This window comes from Zonotrichia leucophrys, chromosome 10, assembly GCF_028769735.1.
Source record: "Zonotrichia leucophrys gambelii isolate GWCS_2022_RI chromosome 10, RI_Zleu_2.0, whole genome shotgun sequence".
Taxonomy (NCBI): domain Eukaryota; kingdom Metazoa; phylum Chordata; class Aves; order Passeriformes; family Passerellidae; genus Zonotrichia; species Zonotrichia leucophrys.
Genome location: NC_088180.1, coordinates 14554919 through 14582335, shown reverse-complemented (window position 1 = coordinate 14582335; position 27417 = coordinate 14554919). Strand labels below are relative to the sequence as shown.

Here is a 27417-nt window from a genome sequence, read left to right as displayed (position 1 = left end):
CAGCACCAATTTGCTGCTGCTGCAATGCTCTGCTGCTGTTACCAAGGCACCTCAGCGCCCCGTGCATTAGCATTCTTCTGTCTTGTGCTTTGTCTTCTCAGGGAAGCCCTTCCCCAGCCCAGCCAGAGCTGCTGTGGTGGCGGTGGCAGTGCCCCCCAGCCAGCAGGGGCACAGTCCCCAGAGCTGGGATTAGTAACGCTCCAGTGTACAGTATTTTACAGCCTGGGACTCGCGCCCGACCCACTGTGCACACCTGCAGGAAGGCCTGGCCTTGCCATCGCTTCTCCCCCCTCCTCTTTGTCTGCTGCATTCACTTGGGCTCCTCTGAACAAGCAGTTTACCTTCTCCCAGGCAGGGGCTGTGCCTGGTTTCCTGTCTGTGCAGCATCCCAAGCCTGACAGAAGCTGCTCTGTCTCTTCTGTGGTGTCCAGACATCAGAGTATCCAGAGCTGAGGACTGATTTGCAAATAATTATTACGGAAGGAAGCCGTTCCTTCTATAACTGATAACTTATTTGGTATACATCAGGCTTTCCCCAGTCTTCTCTCTGTTCCTGCTTTAATAACCCATCCCCAAACACGTTGTTCCTTTGTCAGGACTATACACTCACTGTGCCCACATTTAAGAGAAAGCCCTCTTTGATGGCAAGGTTTCTGTAGCAGGGCTGTTTAGATTTGTTGTGATTAAATCACATCCATTTTCTAATTTGTACTTTACACACACTCAAATCCCTCCTTAAGCCTGAGCTGTACAGGCACATTTTGTCTTCGCTGCTGACTTAATCAAGCAGTGGAGAGCTGCTGTGCGCTCTCTGCACTCGCTGTCTCTTGCACACAGAGGAGAAAGGGGAGAAAGAAACACTTTGCAAAGAGCTGCTATTATCCACGCGCTACGGCGACGGCATATTTAGTGTTTGTGGCTCTGGGGCTGCAGTAATTAATTGTGTGTCTGACACTTGGGTTGGCACAGCCCAGCACCCAGAGCTTTCCCATCGCCCTGGTACCCGTGCCTGCCAAAACCAGCCCCCACAGGCCTCTCCCCAGGAGTGCTGGGGGGACTGGAGGGCGAGCTGCCACACTGCCCAGCTCTCGGCAATATTGGGTGTGGGGCAGCTGGGCTGGGCAGCTACACTGAGAGGCTGAGAGCAGCCTGGGGTCTCCATCCCTTCCCCATCGCACACTTCTGCTGAGGGTCGTCCTCCCGCCCCCAGTGCCAGTCTTTGTCACCATTCCCCATCAATGTAAAGATGCTCTCAGGGGCTGGACAGGGGGGTGCCCCCCAAACCCCACTTCCCTCCCCTTCATCCCCTCCTGCTGCAGGTGGAGCATCCCCGCCACTCCGGGAAAACCCTGAAATCCTCCTCCACGTCCCCCAGCCCTGTCTGCCTGCACACGGAGAGGGGGTGCTGGGGGTCGGGGGTGTTCCAGCAGAGACCCCACAGCCCCCCCTTTCGCAGGGCTGCGCCTCCCTCCTTCGCTCGCTCGCTCCCTCCCTCCGCCGCTCCTTGCGAACGACGCTGCCCAGCGTGCGCGGAGGGAAGGAGGGAGGAGGGAGAAGGGAAGGAGGGAGGAGGGAGGGGACCTCCCTATCTGGCTCTATCTCCTCGGCTGCCTCTCACATGCTCCGGGAGGGCGATGCGGCTCCCCGCGTCCCGCTGAGCGAGGCCGCCTGCACCCCGCCGGGGCTGCCCGCAGGGCGGGGGGCTGCCCGCGCCCCTGGGCCTCCACCGCCCCGCCACCCCCGCTGACACCCGTGGGGGCTTTTACTCTTTTGTTTCATTTGGGTTTTATTTTATTTCGTTTTTTATTTTTGTTTTATCTACCTTTCTTGGAAAAAAGAATATAAAACAAAAGCCGCCGCTGCCTGCACCGACCCCCGCGGGGCTGGAGAGGCTGATGCGGCCGCCAAGGTAAGCGGGGAGGGGGCTGAGGACCCCCCGGCCGCATGTCCCCCGGTTCCCTGCATGGCCCTTCCTCCTCCGGACCTGTTGAGGCTCCCGGTCCCCTCCTGGCTCCCCCTTTCCCGGCCGTTTCTATAAAGAACCTGGATTATTCCCGCTTCCCCCTGCCCGGCTCGGCGCTAGCTGGCATGCATGAGGTTATTCATTTATCCTCCCTTCTGATGGTTGCCACTAAAGCTGCTCCCTGCTGCGCTAAGTCAGTCGAGTAATTCCTTGCAGACCACTGATGAGAACTGTAAACATCCTCCCCAATATTTCCCCCCTTTCCCTCGGATTGCTCATCCCGGGGCTGATCGCGGTTATCGGGACCGGAGCGGGGACACAAAGCTCTCCCTGGTTCCGAAGTGCCTGGGGGGTTTAGGAGCCCCGAGGGGAGGAGGGCGGGGGGTGACAGCTGGACAGATGTGGGACACGGCTGGGACGGGCACATCTGTGCAGGGAGAGGACGGGCAGCAGGAGTGCGGCAGGGCAGCGGGAGCGACTCCGTTCCTGATGTCCTGAGACCGTAAATAGCCCAAAAATCTCCTCCAGGAGACGGGGGGGACAGAATAAAGCCCCCAGACAGGACAGGTCAAACGCACCCGGCAGAGCAGCCCCTGTCCGAGCTTCCACTCTGGGACATGCACGTTGCCCTTCCTAAAAACTCCATATATTTATGGAAACCGGGCTGCGTTTGCAAGACAGGTGCTTTTTTGTTGTGGTGGTGGTTGTGAGGCAGGAGATGAAAGTTTGGTGTTGTTTTGATGTGATTCTTGATTGCTGCCTGTTGGAGTAATTGCATCGCAATTGCTCAGAGGTAGAATCAATTTCCCCAAATTGAGATTTTAATGGGAGCTCGCAAGCTGCTGTTATGTCATGTGGTTTAAGGCGGCGTTGGATTGCATTTATTTTATAAACTGGATACTTTTGCAGGCGGCGCAGGGATAACAGCACCACCCAGTGGGGCCGCAGCCCCGGCCCAGCCCAATCCCAGTACAGCCCAGTACCAGCCCAGTTTATCCCAGTCCCAGCTCAGCTCCAACCCTGCCTTAGTCCCAGCTCAAGCCCCAGCCTTAATCCCAGCCCAACCCTAACCCAGCCCAGCCCCGAGCCAGGCACGCCCGGGAGGACTCCTGGTGCCAACTCCACGATGCTCCCTCTTCACAAAAACTCCCATTTCCCTGGCCAAAATACCCTCAGAAGTGCTAGATTAAAGTTGTTTGGGTTTGGGGGTTTTCCCCCCATAAGAAGGAATGTCTCTTTCTCAGATATTCAGGACATTTTAAATCAGCTGAGGTCACTGTCACTCAGTGCCTCACAACTGAGAATGCAGGAAAGGCATCCTGTGTTGGGTTGTATTTCTGGCCACTGCTGCTGCAAATTGACAGAAGGAGACCTGGCAAGGCTGATTGGGTTTCACAGAGCTTTTTCCAGAGGATCCTTCAAACAGCCCTTGCTCAAAGGGCTGCAGATGTAGGCTTGCAAACACTCGATGCCATCTCCCACCTTTAAATAGGATGGAGGAGATGTCCTTAGCTGACCTGTCAGTCAGAGGAGGGGAATTGGTGAGCTATGTTTGCACTTTCTCGACATGTCAGGAGCTTTTAAAAGCAGCAGAGAAAAACTGTCCCATCACACAGTCTGGCTTCTGTCTCTGCTCATAAGCACCCTGTTCTCTGCAATTCTCCTGGTGTCCCTGCCCATGGCAGGGGAGTCAGAACTAGATGTTCTTTAAGAGCCCTTCCAACTCCAACCATTCTGTGATTCTGTGATTCTGATCATTTTTTGGCAGTTCAGACTTAGCCATCTTTTCTGCTGAGCTGACTTTTGGCCATTTGAACTTGCTCTAGGGAACCTCCCAGCCCTTCTTCTGTTTTTGCTTAGAAGGGAGCCCAGATGTGAAGAAGATACACTACAGAGATACTGCTTGATATCTACCCCAAAGAGGAGACTGGGCCAGGCAGACCAGCTGCCTGCAGAGAATGAAATATACAGCTGGTGAATTCCAGCCAGCCCTCCAAACCCTGCCGAGCAAGGGATGGTTACATGTTCCCATGTGTACGAATTAGGCCTTGCCCCCCCAGGGCTTTGCAGGCTAGGGAAAGGGAGAGACACAAATGAGTGTTAACAAGTCCAAAAAATAGAAGTCAATGTGATGAACTCTATTTGCCTTAAAATATCCCTGCTTGTTTTGTTTTCTGTCATGGGTAAGACTGGGAGTTCTCCACCAGCCCATCTTCCCTTCCCCTTATACAGCCTGGCTGTTTCTCAGCATTTAGAGGTGATTTTTATGGCTGTGGGCTTGGAGCAGGCAATTTGAGGAGAGAAGGTTACCCACTGTGACTTCAGTGGGGGTTGCTGATAATCAGTTAATCTGCAGATGCAAGGATGCAGGTCAACAAAGAGTTCTTACATTTCATTTACTGGTGGCACAAAGATGTAATTTTTTTCCACCTTTCACAACTGGCCTCTTTTTACACAGCCAGGTTGGTGAGGCTGATGGAAAGGAGGATTTAGATAAACCAACAAACTTCTCTCTGCACTTTGCTATGCAAGAGTGGGTCACCCTTCGAAGCCCAGCTCTGTGCCATCCCCTCTGCCTGCCCCATCCCACTGATGCCAAAGTTCAGTGCAGGGCACTAAGGAGATCTCAGGAAGACATTTTCCTGCTCTACCTGCAAGGAAATACTGATAGGGAAGAAGTTTAGATGCGTATTTGGCAGCTTGGAATGATGAGTAAAAGGAAGGTCTTTAAATTTCACTGCAGATATCAGAGGTGGCTTTACTGCATAAGATGTTGGGGTATGTTTGGTTCTTCTTATTCAGGTTTTTTCTTTAGTAAGGGAATTGTTCAGTGCACAAATGTTTGCTTTTATTTTCACAAACATTTTGGGATCAGTTGTCAAACCTCTCCAGGCAACAACTAGGGGGTTTCCGTTCCAAACTTCCTTTCTTCCTCCTTTAAGGAGCAGCTTGCTTTTTGCTGCTCGCCCCAAACACACACATATCCCTGCAGAGCGTTTCAGGATTAGCTTCCTGCAGGAGTGATTATGGCTTATCCCAGACAAGCCACGAGTTGAACACCGTGTCCTGAGGCAGAGCAGGAGTGTGGAGATAGTGGTGTGAAAAGTGGCCGCACAGAAAGTTCACGGGAGAGTCAGGAGCAGACCAGGAGCCCCGACATCCACTCCTCTAACTACCAGTTGCAGCCCTCAGAAATACCCATGTTTACTATTTTAGCCATATAATTACAGGTAGTGAATGATTCCATTAGGAAGGCTGTGAGGGCAGCCCTCATCTGCAAACCTCTGGCTTCAAATCAGCCACATTCACTCAGCCCCACTGAAGCCCCCAGCCACGCAGGGCAGAGAAAAGGAAAGTTCAGCCCAGCTGAGTGTCCCATGGGATCTGAGAGTCCTCCAGCATCCTGCAAATGCCTCGGAGAAGGCTGTGATTTGCATGTCAGCTCTCCACAGTGACAGCAAACACGGCAACAAGGTGCAGATGACCACGGAGGTGCCTGTGCCCCGGAGCTGAGCCGCTGCCGTGGTTGCATGTCAGCGGTGGGTGGTTTCCCACATTCTGTTTGCAAGGAGCATCAGGCTCAGCCCTGCCTGAACAGGGAGTCCTGCATGGGCTTTGAGAAGGAAAGAAGTTGGGGGAAAGGCAGTAGTTCCACATTTCCAAGCCTAGCTATCCCCATAAAGCAGGGCACAAATTTGAATTTCACACAGCATCTGATTCAGAAGAGATTTAAAGTCCAGAGATTTGATTCAGCTAAACAAAAGGTGAAGTTTATTTCAAAACCGTGTAAGGGGGAGCAGGATTTCAGAAACACACCTTATTTGGGGCCTTTTCCTCCCCGAAGTTACGGTTTGGACACATCTGTTGTTTTCTCCAGCGAAATCCGCTGCTTTGATCAGTGCCAAGAACAGCAATCCCATTTGCAATGCATGATGCAACGGAGCAAAATCAAGGAGAAATTTTTACAAACTGGAGCCAGGGGCATCCGACCGTTGCTTTATGGCAGCACAGTTTTCCCTACACCAAAGGCAGAATTTCCATCAAGGGTCTTATTTTAACTGTAATGCCTCAGACTGGATTCCAGGCTATCACTGCAATGTGTCAGCCTGCCCCAAAACGGCAATACCAAAGTGGTGCTTTAGGTCAAACCATCAAAGCAGCCTCGCAGCAGCTATTTAACAGCTGGGTTTTAAAAGTTCGTAATTCAGATGGGGTTTTTTTAGTTAAACAGATCGTGTTAGATGTCATCAGGCAGGATAACAGCAGAAATTATGATTTTTATTTTGAAATAAAAGCAAAAGTCGCATTGCAAGAGGAGAGGGTGGGAGCAAGAGGAAGGGGTTTGAGGTCTGGAATGCCATCCCCTGGATCTCCTCCCCCTTCCCTGGGCTCTCCCCAGCTCACAGACCCTCTCTCTCCTCCCCCTAGGCCCCTTCCAGCTCCAGCTGCCTACACATCCCATCAGCAGGCATTTCTTCTTGGGTGGTAGGAGCAGCTGGCAGGGTTTGGACATACTTGCCCCTGTTTGACATCCCCCACAAAGAGGTGCTTCGAGTCGGCGTTCCTCCCACACTGCCTCTGCTACAGGTCTGGATCCGGCCTGCCAGCTTTCATCTCCTGCCCAGCTCTGCCCACTCTGGCAGCTCCTCTGCACACAGAGCTCCCTCTGACTTTAGTGGACACCATCTGAGCACAGCTCTAGGACCAGCAGGACCAAGGCAGATATTCCGTTAGGCAGGCAGGGCCACAGGATTTTTGGATCCCATCTGGGTCCCAGATGGAAAAGCTGCAGTGTTTTAATTCCTGTTGCAGCTTGGATAAAGCCCCAGAGAAGTTCCTCCTTCTTTGGAGGCATAGGGGCTCACTCCCCTCATGGAGAAATAGATAGGTGTTAAAATAGATCTTTGCTTCTTGGATATCTATTCCCATCTCCTTTTCCTTCTCTAATGGGATATTTTTTGTACTGAATAACAGATTGAATCCATGACAGGAAGGAGATCACAAACTACTATTAGAGATTTTTAAGCCACACCCACTCAAAAAAGCATCCTTAAGGATGTTTATGAGCTAGAAGAGGAGGTTTCCAAGAATAATTAGAAGAAATGTCAAGGAGTATCCCAGCCTATACCAACCTGCAGGAGGAAAGAAGCATGGTCTTACAGAGTTGGGAGAAGGGTGGTGTAAAAGAACCAGCATCCTTTTATTTTTTTGCATAAGAACCCCAAAAGAAAGGAGATGAAACATCCGGATGGCAAGGGGACACGCCATCAAAGGGGAGCTAATGATCCAAAACAGGGAAGTCATTAAAGCCTACACCCGTGGGCACCCTCATTCAGAAGTGGTCTTAGTTCACTGTGGCTAAAACATCCCTCAAGGGGAATTGTTAAGAGATCCAAGCTAAGTGGATGCCTTCCTCCCAGCCTAGCCCTCTCATGGGTGGCACAGACCCCTGGGATGGTGAGGATGCGGATCCAGTCTGCTCACCTCCACACAGTGTGGCATTGCAGGAGGGAGAAAAGAGCAGGATCTTGAAACCCAGCAGGCAAACGCCTGTGTGCTCCAAGCTGCTGTTCCATCTGATGGTCTGTGAGCAGGCAGGGCAATCCCAGGGTTGGTGCCTGCCTGGGACTGCCCAGAGGGTCTCTAAGGGAGGCTTAAAAGTGAGACCCTGGGACAATCCTACCAACATAATTAGTGAGACTTCACCCCAGTGAACATCCAGGTCTGTAAGTGCACAGGAGGCAGTAGTGGTGGCCCTGAGTGAGTTTAGGTATTGTTATTCATCTCTATCTGTCCTTGGTGGGCTGGCAGCTGGATTTGGGCACCTGACAGCCATGCCCCTATGCAAGGAGTGCCAGTCTAATGATAAGGATCTATGAGAGTTGCTGTTTCTGAGTCACCTGGGGTTACTTCACCCTGCCAGTGCAGGTGCGGGTGAATGACCTGGAACTGTTGTGAAACTCTCACCTACCATGGTGCCAGGGCTGGGAAGATATGGAGGAGCTCCATGTGCTGGGGGAACACCATCCCCCAGCAGGCTGGAGACCTCAGTGATGCTGTCACAACCCCTACCCTGCACCAGCTGCCTAAAGCCTCCCTGCCTCAGTTTCCCTCCTGTGCTGTACCACAGCCCCTTTACCCCAAACTGCTTAATTTTTGGGCGCAAGATCCCAGGGCCAGGCTACCCTGTTCTTTGGATCAAAGGGCTCTTGGAAGGCCCATGGGAGAGGGGCAGGGAAGGCACAGTGTGTGTTGAGAACCGATGGGGTGGGAGAAAGTCCCTCTCCCAAAGTGCCACCAGAGCTGCGATGCTGGCACACATCAAGAGCCCTTCCTTTACCCATCCTGCGTGAGACCACCGCCACCCCCTTCCCTGGGGGCACACACAGCAGATCTTGGTGGCCCCATCCCCATCTCCAGCCCCCTCTCCGGGTCCCTCCCCGGCTCTTTCTGGCCGCTCCTCCCAGCCGGGCTCCCATGGCCGCGGCCGCTCCCGCCCCTTCCCGCAGCATGGCCGGGGAGGCGGGCGCGCTCGGAGGAGGAGGCGCAGCGCAGGATGCAGGCATTGGGAGGCAGCGGGATGATTGATGGCTGGGGCTGGGTTGGAATGGGAGGGAACGGAGAGGAGGAGGAGGAGGAGGAGAAGAAGGAGAAAAAGTCTGTGTAATCTTTCGGTGCAGAGCCCGGAGCTGGGGCCGCCCGTGCCTGCCGCGCTCCGCGGAGTCATGCGGGGCTTTTGATTTCATTTTTTTCCCCCAAGTTCTTTCGATTGATTTATTTTTCCCTTTTTTCTCCCCTTTCCTCTCTCCCCTTGTCCTTTTTTTTTTTTTTCCTTTTTAAACTCTTCTTCCAGGGAGAGGATAGTGGTTAAAGCTCGAGCTGGATGGATGGGTATGGGGAGAGGGGCAGGATCCACAGCCCTGGGACTTTTCCAAATCCTCCCTGTCTTTCTCTGCATCTTCCCTTCAGGTAAGGAACAGCCTCTTTATTTTGCAGACTTTTTCCTTGTGTTTCTGGCAGCCCTTGGATCGCCGCCCCCGTTCCCCTGTCCCTGGGCCTCTTTCCCTCTCCCTCTCCTCGCAGCAGTTTGCCACATGTTTAAAATAAGCAAGTGGGGCTCGGTTTTGGTGCGTGCACCCCCAATTCCCCGCTCCCCAAGCAGTCGCGGTGGGTGTTTCTCCTTGACCTCATCTTCTTTGTCTCCCCGCTCCTCATCCCACAAGGAAGGAGATGGTGGAAATCAAAGCGGCGAAGGCAGCCGGGAGGAGGGAGGTGTTCCTGACAGCGCCAGGTTACCTCGTTCTGCCCTTCCCGGCTGCCGCGAAGGGAAGGGGGGACACCGGTGGGGTGACCCACGTATGAACACCTCCATTGGAAATATCTACCGTGGGAGCGGTGTGTGCTCCACGCTGCGAGCCGCCGCGGCGGGCAGAGCCGGGGAGCGGTCTCGGAGGGGCTCGGGGGGTGTTTGCGGTGTGGTTTGGGGTCGGTGGGGGCCCGGGGGTCGCACCCCACAGAGCGCGGGGGGAGCGCGGCCGCGGGGCGCACCTGGGCGGGCGGGGGATGCGCGGGCGCTCCGGGCGGCCGCCCCTTCTCGCTCAGCGCCGCACGGCTCCGGGGGCTCGGCAGCCTCGTTTGCTCGGAAAACTTGTCCCTGGCTGGGCCGGGAGCTGTTGTGCTGTCCGAGGGCGGGATGGCAACCAAATGGTCCCGCGAGCATCGGCACCCCCGGGCCGGCCGCTCGCACCCGCCGCGGGGCTCGGCCCCCCCGCCGCCCCCGGCCCCGATGTTTGTATTGTGTCAGAAAAGGGGAGAATTTCAGAATTACAGCTGAAAACGCCATCTGTTTCCAATGAATCCCCCATAGTTTTTCACAATGTTTTTGGCAGATCTCTGCCTGCAAATTCCTTCAAGCCCTGAGTGCTTGTTTTTGTTGGGGGAGGGGAAACCCAGTCCACAGAGGCGGATTTGTTCCTTCCAAAACTCTCCAGTTTCTTTACCTCTTTTTTTTTTTTTTTCACTTGCAAGGGGGGGAAAAAATTGAGAGAAAGCAGGAGGGCGAAGGAAAAACTCTTAAGGCTTGAATCTCCCTATCTCCCTTTTTGTTTTTGTAAAATTTTCATTTGTAAAAAAAAAAATCTAATTTATTAATTTTAAAATCTCCTCTGCCTTTCTTTTGCATAACCGTAGGTGAAGTAGTCTTGCACACACATGTAGGAAATAAATAAATAACTGCTTTACGCCCTTCCTCCCATCTTTGCCCTCTTCGCCCTCTTCCAGGAAGACCTTTTCAACGCTGCCCTTAGCACCGAGGTGTCTCTCTGGGCCCCACTCTTCCCACGAACCTTCCCAGCAGGCTGGAAACTGAACCCCCTGTTTTTTGTTTTTTTTTTTTTCTGGAAACTCTGTAGCTGCTCCCTTATGTGTTGCTTAACGCCCTTTTTGGAGCGGTTGAGTTGCAGAGCGTCGAGGCTGTGAGATTTACGGTGCAAGAAAGAACTTGATAGGAGATCTGGCTGGCTGCTTTGTTTGATTCTCCCTTCAGCAGTCAAATAAGGTGCAAAGAACTGGCAGAACGAGGCGATCCAGAGCCCGCGGGAGCGGGGCGCAGGCGGAGACGGGGCTCCCCGTGCCGTGGGCTGCGAGCAGGCTGGGGGCTTTTTAAAAACCTTTGTGGGTGGGAAGGTAGGGAAAAAGGGGGATTTATTCCCTGCCATGTCCTTTTTGCCCCTTCTTCCCTGTGCTTCCTGGGAATTTGTGGGTTCCCAGCGCCAAGGAGGCTGGGGGCCTTTTAGAAACCTTTGTGGGTGGGAAGGTAGGGAAAAAGAGGGGTTTATTCCCTGCCATGTCCTTGTTGCCCCTTTTTCCCTATGCATCCTGGGAATTTGTGGGTTCCCAGCCGGTTCGCAGCACCAAGGAGTCTGGGGGCTTTTTAAAAAGCTTTATGGGTGGGAAGGTAGGGAAAAAGAAGGGTTTATTCCCTGCCATATCCTTTTTCCCTATAGTTCCTGGGAATTTGTGGGTTCCCAGCAGCACCAAGGAGGCCTCGCAGCCCTCCTGGGAGCCCCAGGTGAGCAGGGCCGCTGGAGGCTGCCCAAGCGGGCGCTCGGCGTGTCAGATCAGTGCCTCGCCGAGTCCTGCCCTATTTATTTATTTGCTTAACCCCCCCTACGCTCGCAGCCCGGGCTGGATTCCCACTTGTGCTGCTCGCACACTGGTGGCTTCGCCCTGCTGCCTCCTGGGCAGCCCCAGCATCCTGTGCCCTTGGGCTGGGTGCTCTGGCCCTAGGTCAGGGTGACCGTGAGGCAGCTGGGGAAGGAGGTCTGGGCAGAGCATGCCACTGGCTCATTGTTTCCTTGGCAGAAATTCTCCTTGGAGCTTGAGCCAAGTCCCAGTGTTGGATGCTCATGGGTGCTCTCCCAGCTGAGACCCTGAGCTCCTGGGTGAACCAAACCTGTGCCTCCCAGTACAGGCTGTGCTTCGTTTTCTTGCAAATCCTTTTGTACTTCCAGAATCTGGCCCCCAGTGTTTTTGCCCCAGGTGTGGCAAGCCCAGGTTTGCTTTGGCTTTCCCTGTTTGTTTCCAGCTTGGCTGTTCTGGCTGTAATGCACTTCTGCCTCTGTAAAAATTTGGAGTTTTCTGCTCTTGGTCCATCCAGACAGTGCAGTGGTTTCCAGATAAGGATCCAACCTTGTTGAAGGGTTGTCAGTAAATGGCTTTTGTCTCAGCAGCAGGAAGGTGATGGCATTATTAAGCCAAAATTGAAATGGTTTAGAGGCTAAAATAACCCCCAGAGTGCTGTGAACATGGAGCCCATCCTGGGCAAGGTGGAGGCAGAGGAGGAACGCGCCTGTGCGGGATGTTGTCAGGGCAGAGAAGAAGGGAGGGATTCAAACGTAAACCTGGAAATATTTTGGCTTCCCTGTTTTGTTGCAAGCTTGGAGCTGGTCTTGTACTTGGAACAGGGAGATCTCTGCCATTGCCAGCAAGGCACGTTTTGGGGCTGGAAGGAGGCGCCTTGTTTTTGTTGTAGATGGGGTGGATATGTTGCTTTTTTCCACAGAAAATCATGGAATTCCTGGCCCTTGGTTACTGGGGACAAGGCAATGTTAGGAGTGACTGGGTTTATCATGGGAACAGTGGAGGTTTCTTTCTCTGTGGCATGGACAGCTGTGCTGAGTCGGATGTGCACATGAAAGTGCTCACAGGGCTGGGCAACCATAAAAACTTCCTGGCCTGGGGGCTCTTCTTGGGCTGTGCCCTGACCTGCTGTCCCTGGAGAGCCAGGCTGCGGCCCCAGTGACAATGAGCTTTGTGGTCTCTCTTCTGGCTCCCTGATGGGCACAGCCCATAAAGCATCCTCCGTAGGCTCTGGCGGGGCAGTGTGTGGCCCAAGCAAGCCCCTCCTCAGCCTGTCAGTCCTTCAGGGGATCCCACAGCCAAGCCCTACTGCTCCCAAGGGATAAGTGTTGGTGAGACAGTGAAAGAGGTCAAAGATGAGGGCTTTTGATCCATCTGGATGAGTTTGATTTGGTCTGATTTGCTTTTCCTGTTGGAGCAGACACCAGACTTGGAGTAAGGGGGAGTGAAGGAAGCCGGGACCAAAAGAGCCTCAGGGTCCCAGGTGGTTGGAAGAGGGCTGGGATGAGCTCAGGGCTGCTGGAATCCAGGAGTGATGTGTGCTGGGGTGATGGAGAAGGGGTTTGGGGGAAAATGGGGGTTGCATGGAGATGCTGCTGTGGTGGGCAGATGAGGGGTGCCCTGACCTGTGTCTGGCTGTCCTTGCAAATCCTATCCTGATGCCACAGATCAGGAGTGAGCTGTGCAGGCAAGGTCCTGCCTGACCGTGCACAGCATCCAGAGTGCACTTGTTAGAGGAGAGCTCCTAAATGCCTTTAAAAAGCTCTGTAGCCTGCACTTGGCAGCTACTGGGATGAAAAGAAGAGGATATTTATTCCCTTGTCTGTGAGCTCTCAAAATAACAGTGCGTTCGATTGTAGCCTCAAGATTGCTTTGCACTCAAGTGCAGCCCGGCTGAGTAAATCACTGCTCCACCAGCTGAAATTCCTGCAGCAAGGGGGAGAATTGAATTATAGCCAACTGCAAAACCAGATGCCATCCCCTTGATGAAGTCATCGGGCTCTCACTGCAGAGAACAAGCTGGCTCCGACACACACACAGCCCTGGTAGGCGCAGACTGAGCCGCTCTGTCTGACTCTGCCGTGGTGTGTGGGGTGGCCAGGGTCTCATGTCCCCACAGCTGCAGGGACAGCAGGTCCTTCAGAAGGGTGTTGAGTCCCACTTTGTACTACATGAGCATCCAGAAGTGTTTGGCCATTCAGTTCCTAGCAAGCAGAGCTGTCCCTGACGTACAGGTTTTATGGGTCAGGCAGAGAGCAAGCTTCACTTGAGGCCAAAGAATTTTCTCCTCCCTTGGTTTCCTCTCCTTCCTGGACAGCTGTTGACTTTGGTCCCCAAAGCCTTAGTAATGATCTATGGCATTTTGGGTTTTGGACAAGCTACCTTTTTCTCCTGCTGTGTGACACACTCCAGCTGGCCCTTTCTGAGATGACAGGGGCATGTGGCAGGACATGACTCCAAACTTTGCCAGCCCACAGTGATGAGAAAGAATCACTGTGCTGGGGTACAAGTGGGACTGGGGGAGAGGGTTCCAGTTAGAAAGTTACTTTTTCTTCTTAAATTTAAAACCTGAGTCCAGGAGAGGCAGCATTTAAAAAGCAAATAAACCTCTGAAGGTCTGTGGCTGTGAAAGATGAACAGACTCTGTGGCTTCCATGGGGTATGAGCGATAGGGAGCGAATCTCGGTGCTCGGTGGGAGCCCAGCCTGCAGGAATGGATCCCCAGGGTCCCCTGCATCCCCAGGTGGGGCTCCAGCATCAGTCAGGTGTCTTGATGGGCTTGTGGGGCTGCTGCCTTCCAGCCGGGCAGCTGCCACCCCACGCCCTGCTCAAGCCAACGCCTCCGATTGAGATGCCGCAATTTTTTGGCAGACATCTAATTGTATAAATTTGCCTCATCCAGATTTATGTGCTCCGGGCTTTTCTCCATCTCCTCGTTTTGTATCTCATTTACCTCTGCGTTTGAAGGGTTGAAATTTCACAAGAGCACAGTGGGGATGATTATTCCTAGAGGGAATCCACACCTGTGAGCAGAAAGCGTTTCCCTGCCAGCCCCGCCGCGGCCCGGGCGAGGGGGAGGAGGGCGAGGGACCCGCTGCCACACCTGGGGGGCCCCCAGGCACTGGTGGGTGGCAGCGCTGCCTTCAAAGGCTCCCTGGGAAAACAGCTTTGGCGTGGGGAGAGAGATGTCTGCTGGAAACCTGAAACACTCGGCGGCGGGGGTGGCTGGCAGAGGTGGCCTTATCCAGGGACCGCTGCTCCAGAGGGATGGGGACATGAATGGCTGAGGAGGAAGGCGAGGGTGATGCTTCATGCAGGGCATGAGAGTGCAAATTCACCTCTCTTCCCACGGTGCTCATCTTGGGTGAAAGCTTTAACATCCTTTAGTGTCCTCATCTCTAAACTGGACCATTTGCCTGAGGAAATTTACCAGCTCTTGGGAACTGTTGGTGAAAGTGTCCGGGTGCACTCCCAATGGGTAAAGTCAGGTGTGCAGCTCCAGAAAGGCTTCCTAAGCTGCAGCACCCAGTGCTGCTGAGCGCCAGCTTTGTTAGTGCCCTTCTGCAGATGAAGAGTCAGAGATCGCTGCTTATCCTTCCCTCCCTGCTCATGCTCCATCCACCAGCTCATGGAAGAGTAAAACCTGCATCTCCTGAACCCACCTAATGGCCCCGCATACTCTGAGCAGGCAAAAGCTCAGCAGCTGTGGCAAAGGCAAGGCCCAAATCCCAGGAGGAAGATTCAAGAACAAAGTCTGTGATTCTGTTGCTGTGCTGGTTCCCCCTCTCAGCCCATCGTGCCTACTGAACTCCCCAAGGTTTGCTGGTAGTTCTCAGAGCTGCACGGCCCTGGCTGGCAGCTCCATGGGTATCTGCTCACCCTTCTCCCTGCACATGGATGCTGAGGTGAGCCTGGAGGAGCATTGCTGGCTGGGGGCTGGGAGAGCTGCCCTGGCTGGCGCAGAGCATGCCGGGTCAGCCGAAAGCCGAGTCTGGAGCCAAAAGAGCTGACTAAGTGACAGCAGCGATCAAGGGCTCCTTCGGCGGCGTGCAGCAGTTTGTGCTGGAGCTGCTGAAGACACTGACTCTGCTGGTTTCCTGCCTGTACTTGCCCCGTGTCTCTGTGATGCCTGCAGAGGAGAGATGGGGGGCCGTGAACTCGGTGCTGAGGACAGAAAGGAGGTGGCCATGGCAGGTCCTCCAGAATATTTAGTGATTGACACGGGCTGAAACGAGAAAAATCCTTCTGTGTCCCTCTTCTGACTTCAAGGAGCTGGTTTCTCCTTCACCCAGCATTCTCTCGAGCAAGACAAGGACTGGGTTTAAGGAAGCTGCATGGTTTGAGGTGTGCTCTGGGGTACGTCTAAATCACTTTATTGTACACAAAGTAGGGCCTTTGCCTGGATTTAGTGCATTTGCTGCTTTTGCCAGTGGAAATGAGCACATAACCTCGGCCCCAGCGTTTAAGGTGGCCCCTCCGCCCCAACCTCCCAACGCGCAGCCTTGCAAAATAGGAGCCCCAGCTCTTTAAGAGAGTCAGGTTTATTTTTCTCCTTCAGTCCCCTCCTCCTGGTCCTCCCCCCACTTCAGTGCAACTGAAACCTGATCTAATCCCTTTGCACATGGGTAATTTATTGGTCTATTGGGCTTTTCTTGATGGCAAATTGCATTGTCTTTCTTCCTGGGTTGAGGCTTTGGAGCAGTTTGCTGCATTCCTGCAGCTCTTTTCTCAGGGCTGATCTTTCACACCCCCTCTGAGCACAGTCAAATCAGTTTTATTGGGCCTCTTTGTTATGCAAACAAGGCAATAATAACCAGGCTATTATTCTGCAAGATTGTGCTTGATTAACAGTTCAAAGGAGGTCGCTGGAAGAGCCCGGCGCTGCCTTCCCGCACAAATCCTTTCACCGAGGCTGGGTCAGGTGGCCCTTGGGTCTCGCTCGCCCCGCGGTGCCCCGTGGGGTGCGGCAGAGCTGTCCCCGCCCGTGACATCCCATCCATCAGGGCTGCCCCAATCGCTCCTTTCTCTCCCTGGTGTGACAAGGCGCCGGCTGATCCGTGTCATAAAATAGAATCGCACAATGATTTGGGTTGGAAGGGGCCTTTAGAGGTCACCCCGTCCAACCCCCCTTCCATGGGCAGGGATCTCTTCAATGTCTCCGGGGGTGGGACACCCACCACCTCTCTGGGCAACCTCTGCCAGGGTGCTGCCAGCACCCTAATTGTAAAAAAATTCTTTCTTTGTATCTAATCTCACAACCCTCATGGGCATCAAATGTGGGTCCAGCATGGCCACCATGAGGAATGGCTCATGGGGACAACCCTTGGGACAGGAGCAGCACAAGGGGCTGCATACAAAGCACAATGTTCATTCCCTCAGTTTTTGCTGGGGACTCCTGATACCTTGCTGGAAGCAGTCCCTTGTGCCGTGTTTTTAAGGAGCACTGTGATTTATATTTTTTTTTAACACTTTTGGGGTCGTTTTCATGCTGGTGGTGACTGCTGTCTGCCTGTGAGCAGAGCAGCCCACATCTCCTTGAAGCTGGCAGATGTTGCTGGTATTTAGCACCTTGGAGAATCGTGCCTTTCCTATTGAGGTGTCAGCATAAATATGTTTATTTAGATTACTTAAATAAATATGTGTTTAGGAGCCTAAGTCAGGGTGCTCAGATCTGAGGCCAAAGGTAATTACGTTTTACTGTGTTCTCCAAAAAGGCCCTTTACTGCCTGTGTGAGGCTTGCACATCTACACTTCAATCCATGTATTTGGAAAAACGCGGGATGATGTATTTGCATCACATGTGGGTGATGAAATACTTTCCAGCCCGTTAGGAACCAAGAGGATATTAAAAAACATTGCTTAGCAGTGAACACTTTAAAATTAACAGGTCTGGTGAATGTGCATTCAGGAGTCTTAAAAGAATTGGCTTTTGCTTACAGAAATTAATTTCCAGTAATTCTCTTTGTTACAGGAATTACAGGAGAACAGATGAAATGTTGGTTTTGTGCTAGTTTTCTGTAAGAGCCTGATTTGGGTAAATGAAACCCAGGTTACTTGACACCCACTGAAAGGAGAATAGGGGGGCACTGATAATTAAATGCTGTTAAAGTTAGATGTGTGCATATGTTGAAACACTTAATTTGACATCAGGTTATGCAATGTACTGATGATGAGGGCATCTGATACCCCAGAGCCCTGAGTGTGTGTTTGGTGGTCCATGGCATGTTTTTGAATGGAGGACCAGGGCTTTCCAAACCAGGAGCTCAGGAAAAGGTCACAATTCATTCATTGCCTGCTCAATGGGATGTCCTGGTTAAAGGGCTGACCTCGGCAGAGTTGTGAGCGTGTTTTTATCCTCGTGTCCTGTCGGGGTGGCAGGTTGTGCAGGAAACAAGGCTGCTGGAGGGAGATCTGATGGTGGGGCTGGGCAAACACCTTCCAGCGAGAACTTAAAAGTGCAAACCGTTTAGCTTATCTGGAGGATTGACAAGGGACTTGATTGCAGTGTGTAAATATCTTTGTGGGAAACACACTCGTCACTAACGGACCTTTTACTGCTTTGGAGAAAATCGCTGGTTCTTTTTATGTCCTTACAATGAAGTCAGATAAAATCCACTTAGAACCAAGACCCGTGTTTTGTGAAGGTGATAAACTCCTGAAACAGCCTGCCCGGGAACGGGGTGGCTTTTCAGTGGGCACAGACCTTACGGGAAATGTCCCTGAACAGATGGGGGAAGTGGGAGGGGGCTGTCCTAGTCCAGGTGGTTTTCTGATTTTTTTTCTGGCTTTAGCTTTCTGAAACCGTTGGTTTAGAGACAACAAAGGAAATTTTGTTCTCTGGTTTGAGTGGCACCTTTCAAGGCCTTGAAAGAAGATCATGGGGAGGGTTGGGAGGTGGCTTGGAGGGGTTGAAGTCACCTGTGTGAGATGAAGGCTGCTCTGCCATGGACGAGAAATCACCCAGACCTGGGGATGTCTCACAGACCCCAGGAGAGCCTTGCTAGGTTCCTGCTTGAGAGGGATTTGTTTCCATGCTAAGTCATCTGTGGTTGAAAAACAGAACCATTGTGAGTCGATGGAAAATAGATTATGCGAAATTGAATAAACATCGTTTCTTGGCCAGGGTACAAATGAGCCTGCACCACTGTGCCAAAGCTGCTGCCAGAGGGGACGAGGCAAGGCTGCTTGGGAGGGGTGAGGGTCGTGTTCGCTTTCCTCCACAGCCTTTGTCAGCTCTGCTCCCTCTCCAGCAGCGTGAGGGGTTTGCCATGAGGGTGGCTGGGGAAGTGTCCATGGAAAGGCCAGGCACACATAGGCCCCGCTCACACAGCGCCGGGGCACCTGGATTGGGAGATCTGGCCTTATATGGGGCCCTGAGCGAAACAGCCAGAAGGGGCTCGGTGCCAAAAGTGCAGCGATAACATCGCAGGGCAGAACGCTCCCCCTTCAGGCGCAGGGAGGAAGGAGATGGGCTTCCCTGCCCTCCCTTCGCTTGGGGCTTTTTAATTCAGGACCTTATAAAGTCATGTGTGACCCCGGGCAGGGCAGCAGTGGGGGATGCTCAGCTGGATGTGGGGGGCTGTTCAGCAGGGTCCTCTCTGTCCAGTCTGCATCTCCTCGTCCAAGCAAGTGAAGCAAGCCCTTAAAGAGCAAGAGGTTGTGGGTTTGTTCCTACTAAAAAAATCCTCTCTACACAGCAGCTGAAGAGCTGGAGCAGGCTAAGTGCTCTGCAAGCTGCTCCCGGGATGATGGGATGCTTTGTGTAGGGCATCCTGGTGCCTTGCTGAGCTGTGGGGTGTGTGTGGCTCCTGTGTGTCCAGGGATGTGTCCTCCAGCTTCTCCTGGGGCTGTGCAGGCAGGTCGGCCTGCAGTGACAGCACCTTCTGCCACATGGAACCCCAAGGCATCCTCAAGCTGCACATTAACATAACAACTAGGAGAGCAATGACTTTAATTGCCTGATGCCACAAGGGTTTGGGATAACCAGCAGTGGTGGCACTGGTCACACTCCTGCCGTGCTGCGCCTTCTATTATGATAGTCATGGAAAACCACACTCCTGGGATGAACAAGAGAGGGATGTGAAATGATAAATATTTTTAAATTTGACCCCTACATGCAGAGATATGAGCCCATGTCCCAGGTCAGAACCTTGTTGTTGAGTCACTTCTGGTCAATGATGAGTTAAAGGCTTTCCACAGAACTTCTTGCAGGTTCAAGTGGGATGCTGCCAAGACAAAACAGCTCCTGGGTTCTCGGTGCTGTTGCTAGCATCTGAGTTTATTAAACATGAATTTTAAAACTGTGAGGAACCTGTCACCATTTCCTATTTGCACTTTAGTCTTCTTCAAAACAGAGAGGAGACTGGCTTATTTCTCACAGCCAAACTGCTCAGTGTTTTATAGTCTTAAGTCTCCCTTTCTGATTTTCCAGCACCAACTCTGTTTAGGTTTCCAGCTCTGTGATGTTTAAAACTCAAACATACTGTTTTCTCTGAAACAATACTGGGTTTTGTAACTTTCTTTCTAAACAAATCTGAGATACTTTTGGCACGGATGCCCTGCCAAGCTCCTTCTAAACAAGCCCCAAGACAGGAATATATGGGTACGCCTGCAAAAGGCACCATGAAAGCATCTGGAAATGGTGGGACTTGTCTTTTCCTCCTGCTGCCTTTTCTGCCTGAACCCATCCTGTTCCCAAGCACTCTGAGGGAGTCGATTAAAGAGGAGAGGAAGGAAAATGCCGTGAATTTTAAGTAGTGTGGGCCTGGGTTCACCCAGCAAGACTCCAAATTGGCAGGGCCAGAGCAGTGTCTGCGACATTCAGCGATGGCCATGTGCTTTTCGCATAGCTGCTTTCAAGTCTGCTCCGGGGAAGCCACACTGCCCCAGGGAGCAGACGTTGTGTGTGGGGGGAAGAAGCAGGATCTGAATTTTTTTGCCTTCCTCTGCCTTGCCAGGAAGCACCAGGGCTGCGGCTGAGCCCGGCAAAGGCCCTGCAGCCTCTGGCTTTGCTCCTCCTGGGCAGCGCACAGCGGGTGGGAAGGGAAGGCAAGGCGGGGGCTCGCTGGCATCCCTGCACCTGCTGTGCCGGTTTTTCTCCTCCAGCTCTTGTTCTCTCTCAGCGAGCCGTGGTGGGGAACAGGCTCCCAGGGCTGGGCAGAGCCACACAGATGTCAAAAAGAGGTTTTTTGGCTCCCATTTCTTTCTGGAGGCTCAGGCAAAAGTGCTGCAGCGTCACTGCTGTGGTGCTGGTGATGGTGGATGGCCTCTGGCCATGCTGCGGGGTGGATCGTGACTCTGGTCCTGCTCTAACCTGGGCACAGTGCTTGTGATGCTGCTCTGTTTTCCCAAGCTCATAAAGGAGGAAAAGGGAGAGAACTTTGTGCTGGTAGAGATCAGTCTGGACACAGTGTCCAGTAACTCAACCAACACAGAGCTTAGAATGTCAAACCCTAAAAGGGCATTAAAAACCCCATTGCATTAACGATCCTCCCTCATCACTGCTTATGAATATATCCCATTCTTCCACATCATGGTTTCCCCCCATGATCATTCATCTAAAGGCTGCATGTTCTTTCCCTTTTTGGCTTCAATCGGGGCAGATCCTGTTGGTTTCTTCGGCTTTGATGCATGAGAGTTGGGTCATGTGAGAGGGTCACGTCTGGTGAGCGAGGCCCCGTCACGCGGCCGGGCCGGTGTCATGAGTTTGGGCAGCGGGAGGGGGATGCGGCCTCAGGATGGGCTAGAGTTGGGCAAACCAGCACTGACCCCCTTGTTTCTGTTGCCCTCCCACAGTGACATCTCCATGCAAGATCCTCAAGTGCAACTCTGAGTTCTGGGCGGCCACGTCGGGCTCGCACCACCTGGGCGCGGAGGAGGCGCCCGAGTTCTGCACGGCGCTGCGGGCCTACGCGCACTGCACGCGCCGCACCGCCCGCACCTGCAGGGGAGACCTGGCCTACCACTCGGCCGTGCATGGCATAGACGATCTCATGGTGCAGCACAACTGCTCCAAGGATGGCCCCACGTCCCAGCCCCGCCTCCGGACATTGCCCCCCGGGGACAGCCAGGAGCGCTCCGACAGCCCCGAGATCTGCCACTACGAGAAGAGCTTCCACAAGCACTCGGCCGCCCCCAACTACACCCACTGCGGCCTCTTTGGGGACCCCCACCTCAGGACTTTCACGGACACTTTCCAGACCTGCAAGGTGCAGGGGGCTTGGCCGCTCATAGACAATAACTACCTGAATGTGCAGGTCACCAACACGCCCGTGCTGCCCGGCTCCTCAGCCACCGCCACCAGCAAGGTGAGCCTTGTCCCCCTGGGCAGAGGTGGGCAAGGGCAGAGAGGCTTCAGAGCAGCTTTTCTTTCCTCTGTGTCTTCCCCCATTTCCACATCTGTTTGGGGAGGGTAAGACAGAGCATGAGCTCCTCTGAATTTGAATGTCTGGCCCTCAATATCAGATGTCCATCCTTCTTTTGTCTCCAGCCTTCACTGAAATGTGGTTCTTGTTGAGCACATCCAGCCCCATCACAGCAAGCAGGCTGAGGTGCAGGTGCTGGACCTCAGGGGGCCTTCATGGCCAAGCCAGGTATTGCAAATTAAGAGGACTCCCACCATGGGATTGCTGTGAACAGCCACATCAGGAATGGTGCTGACACCTCTTGGGGGACCCCCAAGGCCCATGCAAACCCCAGGACTGCTCTTCAGGGAGGCTCCAGCTTGCAGAAAAAGCCTGGAGGGAGCTGAGCTCCTCACACTGCCTTCCCCTCTAGCCAGGCTTGTAATTGTCTCTGTGGTTTCCAGCCAAGTCAAGACATATTGTGGGGAACAGTCTGTACTGGAGGTGCTTTGACAGACTAAATAAACATCCTGAAGGTACAAGGCAAACACGGAGAGCCCAAGGGAAAATGTGCTGCTGTGATACAGCAGGACTTGTGTGTCACAGGCTCAGCTTCAGGAGGGACCTGGAGCTGAGGAGCTGGTGTGCTGCCCCTTGTGCAGAACTCTAAAGCTAACAGGGCACTTTTTGTGCTAAAGAAAGAGGGCGGCTCAGCAGGAGGCATGCTCTTGCTTTTGGAAAATGTCCTGTCCCACCATGTCTGGGAGTTCTGCTTCTCCCTGTGTGTGGGGAGAGGAGAGAAGCACGTGTAGGACAGGGGCTGCTTCTCTGCTCTCATGTCACCCCTTTATGCTGAGCTGGAACTGGCAGTGAGGTTCTGACCTGTCCCAGATAAACCCCCTAAAAGATACTTATCTGATGTCCTTACCTGCTAAAACACATCAAAACCTGCTGAAGGTTGCAAGGAAGTCTGCCTTGAGGAAAGTGGTCCTTAAGGATCCCAGGACCTGCTGGGATCGCAGGATCACCATCTTAATTGAGCTTTTCTCTTCTTATCTGCCTCAGAGGCTTGTGGTGAGGAGGGATTAGTCATGAGATCTGCAGCGTGAGCTGTGGGAAGCACTGCTGTGGGCACTGTGCTGCTGGAAACCATGGGAGCACTCAGTCCTTGGGGCTCTGTGTGTTCTCTGCTCTCTTCTCCAGCCCCACCCCACTCTGGCCAGGTCTCAGTCTCCCCATTCACAGTGCCCACATGGCAGGAGATCCCCTTTGCCTCTTCTCCCTCATGGGCAGAAAGGTGCAAGAGCAAATCTGCAAGAGCTGAGAGAGGAAACGTAGTTTGTACTGTTTGTACATGCAAATTCTACTCATTTTCCTCCCCAAGTCTTCCCTCCAAAAGCCAGGCCAGCAAGGGAAGAGCAAGCACTGAGGTCCTTCTCTGGAAGGGGCCTGTGTTTGAGCCCAGCCAGGGGTGAGGAGGCATGTTGGGCTGTGTTTGTGTCATAGAATCACAGAATCATTAAGGCTGGGAAAAACCTCTTTAAGATTGAGTCCAGGCATTAACCCAGCAGTACCAAGGCCACCCTGAAGTCACCCCTAGAAGGGCTACCCCACTGGAGCAGGCTGAACACATGTGCCTGTGGGGCTGAGATGGAGCAGGACATGTTTGAGGGCCCATGGGAGAAATCCTGTTGGTCTGCACTTGGTTAGGGAAACAAATTGGTCCAGCCCTTGGGATGTAAATGTCATGGGAGTCAGAAGAGAAGCTCCACCGCCTCCAAGGGAGTCAGGGCTCATCCCTGCTGCCATCTGCCAGCCCTGGAGGCGAGGCAGTGCTGCGTGCACGGGCATGCTGCCACAGGCCTGTGAGCAGGGATACTCCACCCAGCTCCAGCTGCAAGGAAGCTCCTCTGCTGGGCCTGGAGATAACAGGCAGATCCAGGTGGTGCATTCAGTCAGGCCTCTGGGTCTTGGGTCTCTACATAACGTTCTCACCCTTTGGCTGGAGCACGATCACCATGTGTGGAGGGCTGAAAGTCAGGGCCACTTCTTAGGATGAAGGACTGTGAGAATGAAAGTCATGCTCGTGTCTGGAGTGAGCATCCAGCCCTTCCACCTCCCACCCCACTGCTGGCATCTCTCACGTAGTCATCACTGGCTGTAACCATGCTCATTTTCCTCCCCCACAGCTCACCATCATCTTCAAGAGCTTCCAGGAGTGTGTGGAGCAGAAGGTGTATCAGGCAGAGATGGACGAGCTCCCCGCCGCCTTTGTCGATGGCTCCAAGAATGGAGGGGACAAGCACGGGGCCAACAGCCTGAAGATCACGGAGAAGGTGTCGGGCCAGCACATCGAGATCCAGGCCAAGTACATCGGTACCACCATCGTGGTGAGGCAGGTGGGCCGCTACCTCACCTTCGCCGTGCGCATGCCGGAGGAGGTGGTCAACGCCGTGGAGGACAGGGACAGCCAGGGCCTCTACCTGTGCCTCCGTGGCTGCCCAGCCAACCAGCAGATTGACTTCCAGGCCGTGCGCTCGGCCCAGGCCACAGAGGGCCGGGCCCGCAGGAAGGGGCCCAGCCTGCCCGCCCCGCCTGAGGCCTTCACCTATGAGACAGCCACGGCCAAGTGCAGGGAGAAGCTGCCCGTGGAGGACCTCTACTTCCAGTCCTGTGTCTTTGACCTCCTCACCACGGGGGATGTCAATTTCATGCTGGCTGCTTACTATGCCTTTGAGGACGTGAAAATGCTTCACTCCAACAAGGACAAGCTGCACCTCTATGAAAGGACACGGGTGCTGAGCCCTGGCAACACGGCGCCCACAGGAACGCATCCCGCCCTCTGGGTAGCACTGCTGTGTTTGTGTTGGCTGTGCTTGTTATAGAGGTTTGCTCCTTCACACCTTGGAGAGAAGGGAAAGGGGAGCAGGAGGCAGCCAGAGATGAGATGCAGGTGTTGGAAAACGAGAGGTTGGACATCAGAGCCACGCGGGTTGTCCTCAACTCAGTCTCTCTCTTGGTGCAAGTCCTCCATCTTCCCAGCTCTTGCCTGGGAGCAATGTGCTGCCAATGGGACCAGACAGGAGTTTTTTTGCTGGACTGTACCTTGTCTGGACCTTGCTCACTTCCCCCTCCTCCTGCTGCCATTCGAGGGGGTGCTGGGGAGCCCTTGTAGCACTCCCCTGGTCCCAGCCATGCACATGGTGACTGTGACACTGGCGTGTGTGAACATGGCTTTGTCTGCAGAGAGCAGAGCCCACGAGGAGCAGTGAGACAGGACCAGCACAGCAGGGCAGGATGCCTGGCTCACCAGGGCTGGGCTCTGCTTTTCCTGCTCTGCCCACAGCCCTGCTGTTGCAGAAGGTGCTGCAAGGGGCCAAAATGGTGGGCAGTGATCCCATGCTTGCTTGGCTGCTGGTGCCAGGCACCTTCTGGGTGGAAGGAGGACACGTTCCTCAAGCCTTGGCCTGCATTTTTTGTGGTTCAAAGGCCTCCCCTGTTTTAGCCAGTTCACCTGGCTGATTTCACTCAGTAGTTTGATTCCTGTCTCCCTTGTCTCTGCCTGGACCCACCATGGACTCTTGATGGCAACGGGAGAAACCTGGCCAGTATTCAAGGGGTTTCTGCAACTTCTGCCCAGCATTGGATGAGTTCCTCACACCGTTCACTCCCTGGTCCCCTGACACTGGCAGCAGGGTGGCTGCTCAGTGGGAGACCCAACTGCACCTCCCTCCAGCCCCTCCCCGCCTGTGGCATGGCCTGGGATGGAGCAGGAGCATGGTGCTCTTTATTTTTGCTGCTAGGTCTCTGCTCTGCTCCCCATCCTGGGGCCGCGACTTGCAACCCCATTGCAGACCAGTTGCACCTTAAGCCCTTGAGGGCTTGAATCAGAAATGGGGCGATGTCAGAATTCAGCCAGGAGATGGGATGCAGCAGAGGACCCCCCCAGCTGCCTCCTGATGTCTGTTCCCTGCCTCAAAACCATCCATAATCTCCTTCCCCCACCACATAGTGCTGCCCATCTTCTCCACTCCGTGTTCCTCTGTGGTTCACCCCATGGCTCACTGAACAAACATCAGGACCACCTTTGGTCTGCGCCTTCAAGACCTCCTGGTGGGTTTCCCCCACCTTTCCTCAGGGGGAAGTTCCCAGAAACAAGCCCCAAAACACATGTCACACTTGGGGCACCTCCTGCTGTCAAAAGGGAGGTCTCTGGGCGTGATGAGACAAGCTAGCACCAAAAGAGGTGGGAACAGGCTTGGTTTGGCAGTCTGAACTGGTGCCAAGAGGCAGCCTGGTGTAAATACTGAACATGACTATTCATTGTGTCCTTACAGCTCTAGAGCTCCATTTGTAAAGCAGCAGAGAAATGCAAACTTGTGTCAATTGATGTAATTTATATTGTCTCTTTAATATATAGAGCCCTGGCATTGATCTCGTGTGACTGTACAGATGAAAAGATGTAATTGGTTTTTAAATGTTTAAGGAAAGAAAAGAAACAAAAAGATGTGTTTACTACTTTGCTCCTTGCTTTGTTTGCTGATGCCCCAGATACTCTGTTTAGGGAGATTTTGAAATAAGGATATCACAGTTTGGAGGTGCTGAGGGGAGCCAGCCACTGGACCACGGCACTGGACAGTTTCATTTCCCAATGCACTAATGCTCAGCCAGGCTGATTTGGACTTTCCTTTGTTCTAGAGAAAACAAATTTTTATCTTCTCTAGAAGTTTAAAACACACTTTTTAAAAGCTAAAATCTGTCTCTGGGCAAAGAGGTTTACCCCATAGCTAAATGCAGCTGTGCACAGCCTCCCTCTGAGCACACCGTGCTGCTTGAAAGCTGCCTGAGCTGGCCCAGCCACAGCGTGCTAACAGGTCAATAATCCCCTTAAGAGCTCCCCTTCCTATAAAACAATCACCCCACAGCATGGCACGCTGTGGTTTGGGGACAGTTTCCATCCAAGGAAAGTCTGGTTATGGCTTGGCTCATTCCCTCTGTCCAGATGGGTGCTCCAGTGGTGGCTGGTGGTGTGAGGTGGTTGTTGGGGTATCCCTGTTTTAGAAGCAAACAGTGAAGCACTTTATTTTGGTTGTGTTTGACCCAGTTCTGGTTAAAGGTGAAGTGTGGCCAAGAAGGACCCGATACTTGGAAACAAATAAAACAAAAAAAATACATAGGCAAAGGAGGGACATGCTGAAAATGGCCCCCCAGCTCCTCCCTGTGCTGAGACCCACGGGAGTGTCACTGCCTGTAAATATTGTAAATTATTTATTGAGAGAAACACAAGTAAAGTTTGAGGTTTTTTTGACAATAAACGAGTGGGTCTCGCTTTGTTCCCCATGTGTGTTGCCTGGTGCTGTTCTCCACTCAGGATGAAGTGTTGCCCCATTTCTGCACTCACTCCTAAGCAGCTTTCTTCCACCTGAAGGACCCTCTGACAGCTCATTTCTGTCCTGAATCCTACTGAGAATTTCACTCTGGAGTTCAATTTATCTATAGCCAAATGATAAAATTAAAAAGGGGATGGGGGTGAAAAAAAAAATTATATATGGGGGTAATAGACCATTACAGCCCTGCTTCTCTGGGAAGGGAAATGTGCAGCAATGGGGTCCCAGTGGGTATCACCACGCCTCCCCTGGTCACCACAGCAGATTGGGGTGTATATCCCAGTAATGGCAATTCCTCCCTTTGTTGGGCAGCTCTCCTGTCCCTGCTGGGTTTGTTGCTGCCCTCTAATGAGGAAAAACAAAATTGCATTTTTTTTTCTCCTGTTAAATTTTCCGGTTTTGAAATCTGAAGGGACTCATTGTCCCAGCAGCTGGGGACAGGGAGCTGCTGAGGGCAGGTGGGGCACCCACACCAGCTCAAAACACATTATTTGGGTGAATCCATGCAGTGATCCCCAGCACCAGAGATGTGATGGACATCTGGCCTTCCCCTCATTCAAAGCCCAGAGAACTGAGCAGTGTT

General features: G+C 53.1%; 1 protein-coding gene across 1 annotated transcript; it reads left to right on the top strand.

Moving 5' to 3' along the window:
* Window positions 1-1574: 1574 nt before the first annotated feature.
* RGMA (repulsive guidance molecule BMP co-receptor a) lies at window positions 1575-26787 on the top strand. Its single transcript, XM_064721863.1, has 4 exons — window positions 1575-1909; window positions 8817-8932; window positions 20900-21411; window positions 23637-26787. The coding sequence occupies exons 1-4, from the start codon at window positions 1896-1898 to the stop codon at window positions 24330-24332; spliced, it is 1338 nt and encodes a 445-aa protein (XP_064577933.1). The 5' UTR covers window positions 1575-1895; the 3' UTR covers window positions 24333-26787.
* The last annotated feature ends 630 nt before the right edge of the window (window positions 26788-27417 follow it).

Bases quoted from the DNA above. Each gene is read 5' to 3' on its own strand.
- RGMA (XM_064721863.1), top strand. The intron at 8,933-20,899 runs GTAAGGAACAGC...GCCCTCCCACAG, and splicing joins TCTCTGCATCTTCCCTTCAG to TGACATCTCCATGCAAGATC. The intron at 21,412-23,636 runs GTGAGCCTTGTC...CCTCCCCCACAG, and splicing joins CAGCCACCGCCACCAGCAAG to CTCACCATCATCTTCAAGAG.